General features: G+C 43.0%; 1 protein-coding gene across 1 annotated transcript in view; it reads right to left on the bottom strand.

Annotated features, from left to right (window-relative positions):
• The window catches only part of LOC125429859 (zinc finger protein 184-like), a 42,211-nt gene extending 27,949 nt beyond the window's left edge, over positions 1–14,262 (bottom strand). Inside the window, exons 1-6 of the mRNA XM_048491389.1 lie at positions 14,088–14,262; positions 12,222–12,351; positions 11,724–11,899; positions 10,344–10,473; positions 3,378–4,174; positions 2,936–3,293 (exon numbers count right to left, since the gene is read on the bottom strand). Of these exons, the coding sequence (XP_048347346.1) occupies positions 2,936–3,293; positions 3,378–4,174; positions 10,344–10,473; positions 11,724–11,899; positions 12,222–12,351; positions 14,088–14,126 (1,630 nt within the window). The 5' untranslated portion in view covers positions 14,127–14,262. The remainder of the gene's footprint in view (positions 1–2,935; positions 3,294–3,377; positions 4,175–10,343; positions 10,474–11,723; positions 11,900–12,221; positions 12,352–14,087) is intronic.
• Positions 14,263–14,834: the final 572 nt, after the last annotated feature.

Below are 14,834 nucleotides of genomic sequence, written 5' to 3'. Positions count from 1 at the left end.
ACTTTATTCTTGTTCACTTTTTAAATGTAAATCATCTTGTGCGTGTCAAATTTACCTCTTTGTCCCACTTTCCCTCCATTTGGGGTCCAATAAAATTAGATCCCCTGATCCAATCTTTACCAAACTTGAGGGTTCTAGTAAGGAGAGTAACCAGCAGCTATGCTGCAAATTTGATACTTCTAACTTAAAAACTGCCCCCCAAAACCCTGCAAAGATTTTCCATAAGCTACAACAAACCTATGTCACTCAGGATAATCTTGAAGAGAAAAGATTGCCTATAGACAATAACTGGAGGGTATAGTCCTCAATTACTGGCTATGAGAAATCTTTGCAAGGCCCCCATTCATCTTGCATCATTTCCAAAGGAGAGGGGAAACAGCCATGTTCCCTCCAAGGCAAAAGCAAAGAGGATGGTGCCACGGTGAGAGTATTTGTTGAGAGCTCTACCAATTGAAAGCTCTACCAATTGAGATTTCTAATCAACATTTTAAGAGGTTATTTTAGTACATTTTAGTATGTTGTAGTAATTTTAGTATATTTTACTTTATTTTAGTTAAATTTAGTTGTTTAGCATTTGGCAGCACATTAGGATGGTGAGGACTCCATTAGTTTAAATTTTAATATACAGCATCTAAACACCCAAGTGTACTTTGACCAACTTCTGTAAGAAAGAAGAGAAAGCCAGCATGGAGACCAACAAACAGAACCAAATAGCCTTGGGCTGGAAAGAAAAGAAAAAATGGACACTTCAGAAATGGTTAGAATATATCTGGGAACAAGTGACATTTGATATTTTCGATATACTAACCAAAATAAGACGTGGCAAGATAAACAGAATGAAATATTGAAGATATGGATAATATACGTGGACTGGATGAAAGAAGCTCGAGTCAATGAAGAAACATGGGAGAAGAGGCTACAGAGAATGAACTTACTGCTGTTTTGTGACAAAACTATGAAGAAGAAGTAATGGGGGGAGGTAGAAAAGGGGGGGAAAGTATTGTTTGAAAATGTATGAAGAAGGAAATTACTGTAAACTGTAAAATTCAAATGATACAATAAAAATTAATAATAATAATTAAAAAAACCAGAACCGGACCCTATCTACCTCACTGATGATATACACGGGTGATGGGGAAAGAGATCCAGTCTGTGGTAGCTGTCCACCTCCGGGGCAGTCTGAACCTCAGCTGAACACCAACCCACTGGGAGTTACATAAAGAACAAGGACTGGGATGTTTGCAGAGCTGAGCAGTGGGAGCCTGAGGCCTGGACTGACTCTACACAGACTCCAGAGAAAGTTGGAACAGGCCTGGGAGGTGGCATGGGCATTGGCTGGCTGCTGTGCCACAGCACTGCCAAGGTGCAGTGGAGCTTTAGCCACTGAGGAGCAGCCCTCGATGAGCAATATTGACTGTGATCAACACAAGGTGATGAGACCCCCATTGGCCTAAACTTTCCAGATGTTCTCCAGTAAGCTGAGGAAAGACTTGGAAGAGTTCAGATGCCTTTGGGTGAGCTTAGAGCAGGGGTAGGGAACCTGCGGCTCTCCAGATGTTCAGGAACTACAATTCCCATCAGCCTCTGTCAGCATGGCCAATTGGCCATGCTGACAGAAGCAGGAATTAGTCCCTGAACAATGAAACACCCTAACTAGAGGATTTGGAGGGGTTTAGAAAATCCACAAACTACTGGCAAACTTCAGCTGGCTAGTTAGGTTTCCCCAATGACCCCTGGTTTAAACAGGACTGTCCTGGAGTGCGGCAGAGGATTTGCACACCCCTCCTGGAGGACAGTGGGTTTGAATAAGAAATCACATGGATGCAGCCACCAGGCCCCAGAAGAATGAAGGAAGATTAGGGAAGTGAGTGTGACATTTCAGGCTTGAAGATTAGGATGCTGGGTTATCCCTTAAGAGTAACCATTAATGCTGGGATACCTTTAAGAAAGAACATGCCCAACACATCAGGGGAAAATTTTTCCTCATCCTCCCCTTAGTCGGGGATGGGGTGGACTGTTAATCAGGTGGTGTGGCCACTGTAGATTTCCTATGAAAGGTTCAGGAATCCAGTGGCTTCTTCAGATAGCCTGAATTACACCCCATCACTTCTGTCAGCATGGCCAATTGGCCATGCTGGTAGGGGCTGATGGGAATTGTAGTTCCTGAACATCTGGAGAGCCGCAGGTTCCCTACCCCTGGCTTAGTCAGATACAGAAAGGACAGCACTCGTGAACTGAGGAGGGTGGACATTGGGTTATTGTGAGCTTGGGTGTTACAGATGTTTTGTAGTTTACTGATGCTGTTGAAGATACTGAAGGTGGAAATGGATATGACCTGTATTAGAAAAATCAGTGTTGGGTCAGGAAATCCAATGATCTGGGGGTATGAGTATGGGCTCAAAGACTGGCAATATGTATGGGAAAAGGGCATACAATTCACAAATAGTTATTACATAAAATATATATGAAATGCATTACTAATTGTATTTAACACTGTCTGGGATTTTAAAAATGGGTAGTAGTAATAATAATAACATTTTATGCTGGAAATGCAGAAAGAGGTGGATACTTTTTATCACAAATGGTGGCATTGAGAGAAAGCAAAACAATTTTGGAAAGGAATCCATGATCCACTTGGAATACAGTTCTAGTTACAGCACCTGGAAATGGATACAGTATAAGCATTTATATGGTTTTCCCCTGCTTCAACCATTTAATAGTCTGTTAGGGTGCCATTCAGAGAGAAGCTCTCACCACACTCCAATATTTAAATGGATTTTCTTGTGTGAACATTTTCATGTTTAGTTAGGTGGCTGTTCTGACAGAGACTAATTCCACATTCCAAACATTTATATGACTTCTCCCCTGAGTGAACCTTTTGATGTTCAGTTACATAGTTTTTAGGAGACAACCTCTTTCCACACTTGAAGCATTTACATGTTTTTTCCCATGTGAACATTTTTATGTTTAGTGAGGGTGCTTGTCTGAGAGAAGCATTTTCCACATTCCAAGCATTTATATGGCTTCTCCCCTGTATGAGACCTCTGATGTGTAGTTAGGTGGGCATTCTGAGAGAAGCACTTTCCACACTTCAAACATTTATATGGTTTCTCTCCTGTGTGAATCCTCTGATGTGCAGTTAGGACTACATTCCAAGAGAATCTCTTTCCACACTCCAGGCATTCATATGGCTTCTCCCCTGTGTGAACCTTTTGATGTTGATTTAGGTAGATATACCGAGAGAAGCTCTTTCCACACTCCAAGCATTCATATGGCTTTTCCCCCACATGAACCTTCTGATGTACAGTTAGGGCTGCATTCCAGGAGAACATCTTTCCACACTCCAAGCATTTAAATGGCTTCTCCCCTGTGTGAACCCTCTGATGTTCAGTTAGGTGACTATTCCAAGAGAAGTGCTTTCCACACTCCAAGCATTCATATGGCTTCTCCCCTTTGTGGACCTTCTGATGTACAATTAGGGCTGTATTCCAAGAGAATTTCTTTCCGCACTTCAAGCACTTATATGGCTTCTCCCTTGTGTGAACCTTCTGATGTTTATTTAGGTTGCATTTATGAGAGAAGCTCTTTCCACATTGCAAGCATTCATATGGCTTTTCTCCTGTGTGAACCCTTTGATGTGAAGTTAGACTGCCTTTCTGTGAGAAGTTCTTCCCACAATCCAAGCACTGATATGGCTTCTCCCCTGAGTGAACCTTTTTATGTGTAGTTAGGTGACTTTTCTGAGAGAAACATTTTCCACACTCCAAGCATTTAAATGGCTTCTCCTGTGTGTGAACCCTTTGATGTATAGTTAGTTGGGTACTTTTGGAGAAGATCTTTCCACATTCCAAGCATTTAAATGTTTCCCAGTATGTTTTAATACTCTGATATTTTTTACTACTGGATTTGCAGCTGACCCCTTTTGTATAGAGAGGACAATTATGCTTTCTTTTTATCATCTGTAATTTATCCTGGGCTGGGACCTCAGGCATCTCCCTTCTCGGATGGGCAATCAGCTCCTTCCTTGCCTTTTGTTTTCCTTCCCTGTTCCTTCCCTGCTCCCTCTTTAGTACATCTTGATCCCTAGAGTTTGCTTCCACATTGAGGTCTTGATTCATTTGCTTGATCACTCTTCCTGGTTCCTTCTCACCCACCATTTCCCTCACATCTGCAACTGGAAAAAAAGAGATAGAAATAATAAGAATGAAAAGGAACAAATACCTCTTAACAGATACAGCTGGTATTGAATGGGATTCCCTACAATGAGAGTTGGACGCATGGAAGAAAAACATCAGAAATATCAAATCATCAAAAACATTCTGAAAATGTCAAAAACATCCTTTTTTGTGTACAGAGGCCAAATCTTTTTGGGACATGATACTAAAAAGAAATACAAAAGATTTTGAAAGTAACGATTGTGACTGCTGGGAGATGATATCCCAAATAAATACAGACAGATTTTCATGTACCTGTCTACTGCAGCAAGGACGATGTATGCGCAGAGATTGTGAGATAATAAAATACCAACAAAGGAAGACTGGATATTGAAAGTCACATAATATTCAGAAATGACAAAACTGACTACTTTAAAAAGAGATAGTAAATAGAGAGATAATAGAAAATGAAACCTTTTATGGACTATTTATTACAAACATATGGTAGTAGAGAAATAATTGCAGGATTTGAGATCTAAAAGAAAACAGCAGAATGAATTAGAATATTAGTAATGGTACAGAGTGTATTTGATAAATTGCTTTAGTTATGCATATATGCATAAACCTATAATGGATTAGAATTCAACAATGAGATAGCTAGAAGTCACTGTATGGGTGTATGGTGCTTAGTTAATTATAATTGGTTCTGTTTAGATATTGTCAAATTTGTATTTTATTCTTTCCTGTGGTTTACGGATCTAAGATAATTCAGATGTGAGCCTGGTCCATACTTCACTTGGATCTTACTGGCACCTGCTGTGAACTGGCCAAGGAAGAAAAGAATATTACAAGAAGAAGTTGTTCTGCCTGAAACCTGGCTGAATCTTTTGTCTTTTAGCAATAGCTATGATATCACTAATCTTTTCTTACTGAGTTTGCAAGCGAACCGAGACTTCAAGCTGTTTACAACTGTTAATGAACTTGGTTTGAGTGAAGTTGTTTTCGTCTTGGACAATTACTTAAAATAAGTACATAAAATTAGATTAATTGCTTTTAATAGCGCTTAAGAGATTGATTGATTGATTGATTGATTGATTGATTGGTTTTATATACTGCCCCTCCGCCAAAGGGCTCTGGGCAGTGAACAACATAATACAACAACAAACAGATGAAGCACATAACAAAATACAAATTATTAATAAATAAATATATAGGCTCCATGAACCATAAATTACTAAAACCCCATTTAAAATACAGCGTTCCATACAAAATTATCGGCAACCAACATTAAAACCCTCAGTAAAAAACCCTCCCAGTGGGGGGAACAGTGGGTCTCATCGATGTTAAGGAGATCCAAGATGTAAAAGAGAACAGAAAGAGGGGTGCACCAATCAGCGTCCAGTCCCTCCAAAAGCCTGGTGGAACAACTCAGTCTTACAGGCCCTGCAGAACTCGCCAAGATCCCGCAGGGCCTGGACAGATGGAGGAACAGTTTTCCACCAGGCAGGAGGCCAGCCACATCATCGAGGGGCCAGAGACCACCAGCAGATTAGCCGTCGTGCAGGGACATATGGGGTAAGGCGGTCCCGAAGGTACAAACGCCCCAGGCCACGTAAGGCCTTAAAGGTTAACACCCATACCTTGTGGATGATTCAGAATTCGACTGGGAGCCAATGCAGGTGGTGCAACACAGGCTGAATATGATCTCTATAGGCACACCTGTGAGCAAGTGAGCCGCTGCATGTTGGACCAGCTTTAACCTCCGGATCAGATGTAAGGGCAGGCCCGCATAGAGTGAGTTACAATAGTCTAACCTGGAGGTGACCATTGCATGGATCACAGTGGCCAGGTCCACTTGGGCCACCTTATCCTGCTATCTCGGAAGTAACTTGAGTGTACATTATCTATATATATAAAAAGCTAACAGTGTTTTTGTTGATGATAGTATAACTCAGTAACTGCTGGGCCAATTCCTCTGAAAATTCCCAGCCACTATAGTCAGCCAGGTGAGAGTGTTTTTAGATGTTCACATACCTGACATTTCACACCTGGCCCAGGTAAAATGCCTTTTTCCTGGCACTCCATGGTGAAGGACATGCAGCTGCCTGTGTATAACTGTCACTTTTAGAATGTTCGTGCTGCTTAGAATGTTCGCTCAGATGGCCAGATATGAGCAGTGGAAACAGTACATAGGCAGTAACTCGAGTGGAAGTGAAACACATACACACACATACACACAAGGGAGAGGGAAGGGAGGGAGGGGGAGGGGTGGCATGCAAGGGAAGAGAGGGAGAGGAAAGGGACGGAGTGGGAGGCATGCAAGGGAGGGGAGGCAGGGGACCCAGCATCTTGATATGACCCACCCACCCTAGCAGAGGAAAAGGGAAGGGAAGGAAGGGGAGGGGTGGCATGCAAGGGAAGAGAAGTGTGGGAGGGAAGAGAGTGAGGGGCGACATGCAAGGGACGGGAGGGAGGGGCCAGGCACCATAGATTCCCTGAATACTGCGGTTACAGTTAAGAAAACCAGGCATGCATTACTCAGGAGTAAGCTTGGTACAGCAACCGTGACATACTTTGAATGGCTGCGTCGCGCCCCTCAGAGGGTTTCCTCAGAAGCGACACCCATTGCCATGAACCAAACTTACTCCCCGGTAAAGGATCATGACCAGCCAGCCTAAATGTGTGGGAGGAGTGTCTTTCCATCCCCCTGATATGTACACATATATAGTTCACAGTGTTTTAAGCCATATATATATGGTGAACCTTTAACACTCCATATATATATATATATATACACACACACACACACACACACACACACACACACAGTAGCCTGCACAAAGGGTGGAGCATGTTACATAAGCTCATTTTAGCTAACGAAACTGATGGGGCCTGTACTATTGAGTTGGCTGAAAGTCTGATAAACAAAAAGGTAATTTAAAGGGCACCGAAACGAAACGCATAGAGCAGCCTGACACTGGCCTTAAGTTGAAAGAAATAGGGCCCCATCAAGGGGATAAGAAATTAGCAGAAGACTTGATTGCTATAGAAACCAGTAGTTGTTATAGAATTTTTATACATGAGGTGTTTTAGACTCAAGTTACATTAAAAATATGAGAAGAAAAGGTGTGGTAAAAGGTGGGATAAAATGACCAGGTCTGTAATGTCTACTTGACTCAACCCCAATGAGCAAGGAGCGGGGAGGTATGTTTCTTGTAATTATAAATTATGTTACACAGGCAGCAGCTCTTTGAACCTCCTCCCTGTTATTGTTGACAGAGGAGAGTTCCCTCTTCTAGCATAGAATTGAACAATAAAACTCTTAACACTGAAGAAGCTTATGGATGGTTATTTGTGAGTAACTGGACAGAGTTTTAGCTCTGAACACAGGGCTCTGCCCTGTGCCTAACACCCCCCCCCAAGGAATGCGGGCACACACATCAATGACATCGCACAGTATCAGGCTGCGTGTTTGCATGAGCATGTACTGCTGGCCTTTGCAATTGATTTGCTGCTACTGTTCCTTTCCCATTTCACCACAATAAGCCACAGCAACGCATGGCCGGGCCACGCTAGTTATTAATATTTATTTGATTTGGTACCCTGTTCTACCAAAGCAGGCTCAAAGTGGCTCACAGCGTATGCATGTACAGTAAAATTAAACACAAGTATACCATCTAAAACAGTGGTGGTGAACCTTTAGCACTCCAGATGTTATGGACTACAATTCCCATCAGCCCCTGCCAGCATGGCCAATTGGCCATGCTGGCAGGGGCTGATGGGAATTGTAGTCCATAACATCTGGAGTGCTAAAGGTTCACCACCACGGATCTAAAATAATAAAACATATAATCCATTTAAAACTGTATAACCTACAGCACTACAACATAATAAATGGTGGCACAACACCCCCCCAATTTTATAAAAAGAAGGGAAAAGGCGGGGGGGGAGGGAGGGAGGGAGGGAGGGAGGGAGGAAGGGAGGGAGGGAGGGAGGGAGGGAGGGAGGAAGGAAGGGAGGGAGGAAGGAAGGAAGGGAGGAAGGAAGGAAGGAAGGAAGGAAGGAAGGAAGGAAGGAAGGAAGGAAGGAAGGAAGGAAGGAAGGAAGGAAGGAAGGAAGGAAGGAAGGAAGGAAGGAAGGAAGGAAGGAAGGAAGGAAGGAAACCAGCTATGATGGACATATCCCCACTGCTGCCCTCAACTACAGGCCTGCAAAACTGAGATAAGTCCTGCAGGGCCCTAGTCTCATTTGACAGAGCATGATGATTGGTTTATTTGCACTTATGCAGATTATCGCTGTGGTGGAATAGTACTGTAAATCTAGCAGAGTCACACCTACATGGTAAAAAAGGGGGCTTTGATCAAATGGTGTTTGATCGGCCGGATGGGAAACCAAAAGGCACTTCAAACGTTGTGGGGACCACATGGCAAGGGAGAAAGTTTTCTTGGAGACTAAGGGAACAAAGGCTAGGTGACTCTATCATGGGCTAAGCTAAGAGCAGCACTTTTTGGCTGGATCTCCCGAGAGATCCATAAGAATTCATTCAGCTGAGCAAATCTCTTGTAACTGCATTTATGTTTCATTTCTTTGATTTCTGTATTTCAATGAATCCTTGAGAACTCAGCTGGTTGGAGTTATTGGAGAAAAGGATCCAAAACTTTACTGAAACAAGTGTGGCTCTCCCAGGCTTGGTTTCGTGATAATAGCATATTTAGTTAGGAACCAATCAGTTATCTAAATAATAATCAATGATTATGATAAAACAGATTTAGAGAAAGGTAAGGTTGATATTTTTCTATAAATATGCATACCTGTGTCAAGCAAATCAGATTTCTCTGGTGGGAACCCTTAGAGGAAGACTAGGCAAGGTAATTTGGGCTTTGGACAGTTGCTAAAAGCAGTGACACAACAAGCTGACACCTGATTCAGTTTTAAAATTATTACTCACTATAAGTAATTGTAAGGTTAATTTTTTCATGCTTGTATTTTTTTCCTGTCTTGCTCAATAAAAACAGTCTTTTTCTTTTCTCAATAAAAGATAAACGCTTCTACAGGTGTTCTGTCTGGTTTGCTGGTTAGTAGTTCCGAGAACAGAACTCATCACTTTTTTGTATTATCTGAATTAAGGGTTGTTAATCTCCCTTTTAATAGAGAAATCCTGGAGAACACTGCTGCTGTACAGTATTGAACAGGCAAGCCTTTCAAAATTGTTTAGTGCAGGTTCTCTAAATGGACACCGAAGGGAGCTTTCTCTTACCCTGCATAACATCTTCCTTTCTCCTGATCTTTTTAGATAGCAGAAGGCTCACAGAAGACTCCCACTGTCCCCTTCACCAAGACTTTTAACATTTTCGTCAGGCCCAACAGATTCCACTCCAGGGGGTGGTGCTACCAGAGGGCCTCAGACAAGGCCTTTTCCAGCCCTGTAACCAAAGATCCTCCTGTCTAAACCTCCTTTCAGTGGTCCCTGATTGAACCAAGGACTTCCAGCAGGCAAGCCTCTGAGACTTAGGGGGCTGGGTATGTTTAATCTGGAGAAGAGAAAGTTAAGGGGGTGACACATTAGCCATGTTTAAATATTTGAAGGGGTGTCATTTTAAAGATGGAGCAACCTTGCTTTTTGCTTCTTCAAAGTCTAAGACATAGAGTAATGGATTCAAACTACAGGAAAAGAGATTCCACCTAAACATTAGGAAGAACTTCCTGATGGTAAAGGCTGTTTGATACTGGAGTGTACTGCCTCGAAAGGTGGTGCAGTGTCCTCCTTTGGAGGGTTTTTTTTAAAGGCTAGATGGCCATCTATTGGAAGTTCTTTGGGTTCCTGCAAGGAAGGGGGTTGGACTGCATGGCCCTCGTGGTCTCTTCCAGCTCTATAATTCTATGATTTATTCTTTCTCAGGCCCACAAGCACAGGACTATGGGAGAATCATTCCCTGTCAACAGAGAAAGGCTAAAGAAGAAAACAGGTGCTGCAATAGATTAGGCAGGAGGAACTTAATGGGAAAGTTCTCTTCCAATCAGAGCCTTCTCTATCATTAGATTTTTCATTACAATGTGAAATAATGTAATTTTGTCTTTTTTCCAGCTGTGTAAGACAACAATAGTGTAAAATATCTGTTCTGTCCTCTGAGGCACATGAAGGTGCATTGAGGGAAGGTGCCACCCACCCAAGAGAGAAAAGATTCTTACCAAGAGAGGCCACGGTCTCATAATTTGCCTCCATAACTTCCCAGTAGAGTTGTCTTTGGCCTGGATCCAGCACAGCCCATTCCTCTGCAGTGAAAGACACAACTACCTCCTCAAAGGACTGCGGGGCTGCCTAAAAGAGGAAAATATTGCCCTGTTGACCATCTATTCCTGCTCCTGAGCATTCAAGAAACAAAAAGAAGATAAATCCTACTGGCCAGTCTTTTGATTAGAAGAATGTGAGAAATCTAACTGATGACAAGTCAAATTGCTTTAGTTGTTTTGAGCCTCTGACAGATACAACATTCTGAAAGTCTCCAAGAAACACAAACTCAGAAAATTGTATAGAACTGTGTTTGTGTAAAATTCACTTTAAAACAGCATATCCCCAACCGGCTGTACCAGTGTCAATTGTACTATCTTGCACATTCCATCCTAGAAATACATGGAAACGATATCAATACAGAAAATTCTGCTTAAAACATTTCTGTCCTCTGAATTGTTCAGTATTATTTTAAAGCTTGCATCTAATGTTGGTATGGTTAAGGTCACAAGTTTTTTGTTATCACATTTTTTCTAACAAACCCCAAGCCTATACACTCCTGCCCATGATCCTTGGGGATTTGCAGGGCACAGTACAAACTTGTGCCTCAGAGACAGTTCCAGATATTTGGGCACTGCAGTATGAACTACTGCATCCTCTCAGTGGCTTCAGATTCAGGGCGATTGTGGGAGTTGCTATACTAAAAAGGGACGAATTGAAACAATCTGGAAAAGGTTGGGTTACCTCCAGAACATCCATCTGCTAGTTTGCAATGGAAGGCTGACTCCTTAAAAGCCAGGGAGGTGGAAGCAGCACAGACAGGCAGGAGCAAAATATGACTTTTGGGGGAGGGGCTTAGTACATGGAGTTCAGTACATGGAGTTCCAACACATGCCAGCTGGGTGACCTTGGGTAGTCACAGTTCTTATGAGCTCTCTCAGCCCCACCTACCTCACAGGGTGTTTGTTGTGATTGGGGAAGGGAAAGGAGTTTATAAGCCCCTCTTCCTATAAGAGAGAAAGGGGAGATATAAATCCAACTCTTCTTCTTCTTCAAATAGTGGAGGCAACCAGGAAGTGAAAATGAGCCCTGCTGGATCACATCAGTGGATTGTCTAGCTGTTCAGAATAAAATGAACCCAGGGTGGTTGTATGGAACACAGTCAAGTGTGTGGGAGCTTCCCACCCTCTCTTGACTAGGAAACTGCTCTCTCGCTGCTCCCTCCAGCCAGCCCATTCCTTCCTCTCTAGCTATTCCTCTCTCTTCCTTTCATTCCATACCCACATCTCTCCTCTCCTCTCTGTCCTTGCTCAAGGTCTGTTTACAAGTCAAAAACTCACCTTTCCTGCAGACGAGCAAAATCCACTTTCTACAGCCATCTGGGGGAAACAAGACTCCCCAGTGAATTCCAAATATTCTTTCCTATCTCCAGCTGAAACCTCACAGTCGTCAATGCTTAGGAAAGAGAGGGTGGACCACTCTGGTGCTCTCAAGTCCTTCTGGGAATTGTGGGCCCCTGCAAACAACAAGAATCAAGCAAATTAACAAAGCAAAAAGAATTTGAGAAGGTTTTTTGATATGTAGAGCAGATTCCTATGATGGCCCACTGAATGAGATATCAGATGTAGAAATCCAGAATGAGATATCAGATGTAGAAATCCAGAATGAGATATCAGATGTAGAAATCCAGAACTTTCTTCCACTCTATTTTATCACTTGAGATGAGGAGCCAAAACTTTCAGACCACTTCAGAAATCATAGAGGATCGAAGGTAGATGCCACCCCCCGCCTCCCTCCCTTCTCTTCCATGCTCATGATAAAAGGGGAAAGATTCTTACCAAGCGAGGCCAGGGTGTCGTAATTTTCCTGCATCACCTCCCAGTAGAGCTTCCTTTGGCCTGGACCCAGCAGGGCCCATTCCTCCACCCTGAAGGACACGGCTACTTCCTCAAAGGATACTGGAGGCACCTGCAAGAACAAAATATTATCCAGTTCTTCATCTGTTCCTGCCCTAAGGGAATAATCCTATAGATTTTGTTGAAAGAATGCACTACATGACATCATAAGCAAGAAAAATTGCAGCGGTTTCCATCAGTTTCTGACAGGTGTGATATACTGTAAATCACCAAGCAATACAGACTGAGAAAACAGCACAGAACTGGGCTTCTCTTGCTCTCTTTTTGGTAGACGAAGGGAATGCTGTGGATGTAGAATACTTTGATTTTAGTGAAGCTTTTGACAAGGTGCCCCGTAATATTCTTGCAAGTTAGCCAGTGAAATGTGGACTAGACAATGCTACTATTAGATGGATTTCTAATTGGTTGACTGACTGAACTCAAAGGATGCTCATCAATGGCTCATCTTCATCCTGGAGAGAAGTGACTAGTGGGGTGCCACAGGGTTCTTTCTGTCCTGGCCCCAGTGCTATTCAATAATTTTATCAACGACTTGGATGATAGAATAGAGGGCATGTTAATCAAATTTACAGATGACACCAAATTAGGAGGGGTAGCTAATACCCCAGAGGACAGAGTCAGAATTCAAAATGACCTGGACAGATTCGAGAGCTTGGCCAAAACAAACAAAATGAATTTCAACAGGGATAAGATATTACACTTAAACAGAAAAAATGAAATGCACAGATATAGGATGAGTGACACCTCATTTGACAACACTATATGCGAAAGGGATCTGGAAGTCTTAGTAGGCCACAAACTGAACATGAGTCAGCAGTGTGATGCGGTGGCCAAAAAAGCCAATGTGATTCTGTATTAATAGGAGTATAGTGTCTAGATAGAGGGATGTAATTGTACCTCTCTATTCTGCATTCGTTAGACCTCATCTGGAATACTGTGTACAGTTCTGGGCACTGCAATTCAAGAAGGATATTGACAAGTTGGTGTGGGTCCAGAGGAGGGCAACCAAAATGGTAAAAGGTCTGGAATCCATGCTCTACGGGGAGAGACTTAGGGAGCTGGGGATGTTTTGTTTAGTGAAGAGAAGGTTAAGAGGTGACATGATAGCTATGTTTACATATTGGAAGGGGTGTCATGTTGGTGAGGGAGCAAGTTTGTTTTCTGCGGCTCCAGAGACCAGAAGTAATGGGTTCAAGATGAAAGAAAAGAGATTCCCCCTAAACAGTAAAGGCTATTCGACAGTGGAATACACACCCTCAGAGTGTGGTTGAGTCTCTTTCTCTGGAGATTTTTAAACAGAGGCTGGATGAACATATGTCGGGACTCGGGAGTGCTTTGATTGTGTGTTCCTGCACTGCAGGGGGTTGGACTTGATGACCCATGGCGGCCCCTGGGACAAGTCGCCCCAGATGTCCCCATTGCCGCTATGGGTCTGCTTCCAACTCTATGATTCTATGAAAAATACTTAAAATCTGGAATTGGTAACAAAAGAAACGCTTGACGAGAAAGATAGCCATAAACACTTTGCAAAAGAATCCGTAACTGCAGATGAGCGGTTGGATTTCATGTTTAAATAAATAAAGGAGGAAGGTTATAATATAAATTAGGGCTGGTTGCAGCAAAAAACATTCAGGCGTGTAAGCCAAGGAAAGCAGCTCTCGCTTCCTGCTCCAAGTGCTGCCTCCAGACAGCTCTTTGTCTCTCGGTCTTTCATTTCATTTACGTGCATTTTCCTTCCCCCTCCCCCCGGCTGCTCCCCAAGGGGTCTTTTGGAAGCCATAAACTCACCTTTCCTGCAGACATGCAAAAGCCAAATCCTTCCTCCATGCAAGGAAAAGGGCGGAGAGGCCAACCAATTCCAGAGAAATTCCGTGTTTCCCAAATCTCTCTTTCTCTCTCCCTCCTTGTCGAAAAAGAAGCGCTGATTTGGGGACGCCTGCAAAAGGCAGGTTTGACCAGGGCTAAATCTACCCCAGTTGGGAACTACATTTCCCAGCTGCCCTTGCGAGGAAAAAGGAGCCCCGCCCGCCTCGGCATGAAGGGGCATAAACATTAAGGTGGGTTTTTGACTTTTGCATGTCTGAGAAAGATGAATTCAAACATTTCCGAAAGAGGTTTTTTTTTGGGGGGGGGGTGGTGGTGGTGGTAGTAGTAATATATGCTTAAACTGAGTGAAGGAGAAAGGAGGGGCTGCCTCAAGTGAGCAAGGTGAGAGAGAGAACTTTAAATGCACCTGAAGTTTTATGCAACCATTTTGTTCACTTCTGTTATTTACTATAAGTGTTTCACTCTTTTCTGTCCTCAACTGACAAATCTGATCCCTCCTTTTTACATGGCAGTTTGTCAGCCACGTGATTTAGTTTTTTTTAACCTTCTCCATTCTCTTTGATTTTCCTTCCAGCACGTAGCTGCCTGTCTCCCTGCCCCTCACCGCCCTGCCAGTAGAAGCCTCTCTTCAAAGCCAAGTGAGTAAAGGTATCTGTTCACAGTCAGAGACAACCAGGGGCGTAACGAGGCAGCCCTGGGCAAATTGTA

Source organism: Sphaerodactylus townsendi, linkage group LG03, assembly GCF_021028975.2.
Source record: "Sphaerodactylus townsendi isolate TG3544 linkage group LG03, MPM_Stown_v2.3, whole genome shotgun sequence".
In the NCBI taxonomy this organism is placed as follows: domain Eukaryota; kingdom Metazoa; phylum Chordata; class Lepidosauria; order Squamata; family Sphaerodactylidae; genus Sphaerodactylus; species Sphaerodactylus townsendi.
The sequence above is the reverse complement of the archived record's forward strand: the minus strand, read 5'-3'. Positions and strand labels throughout refer to the sequence as shown.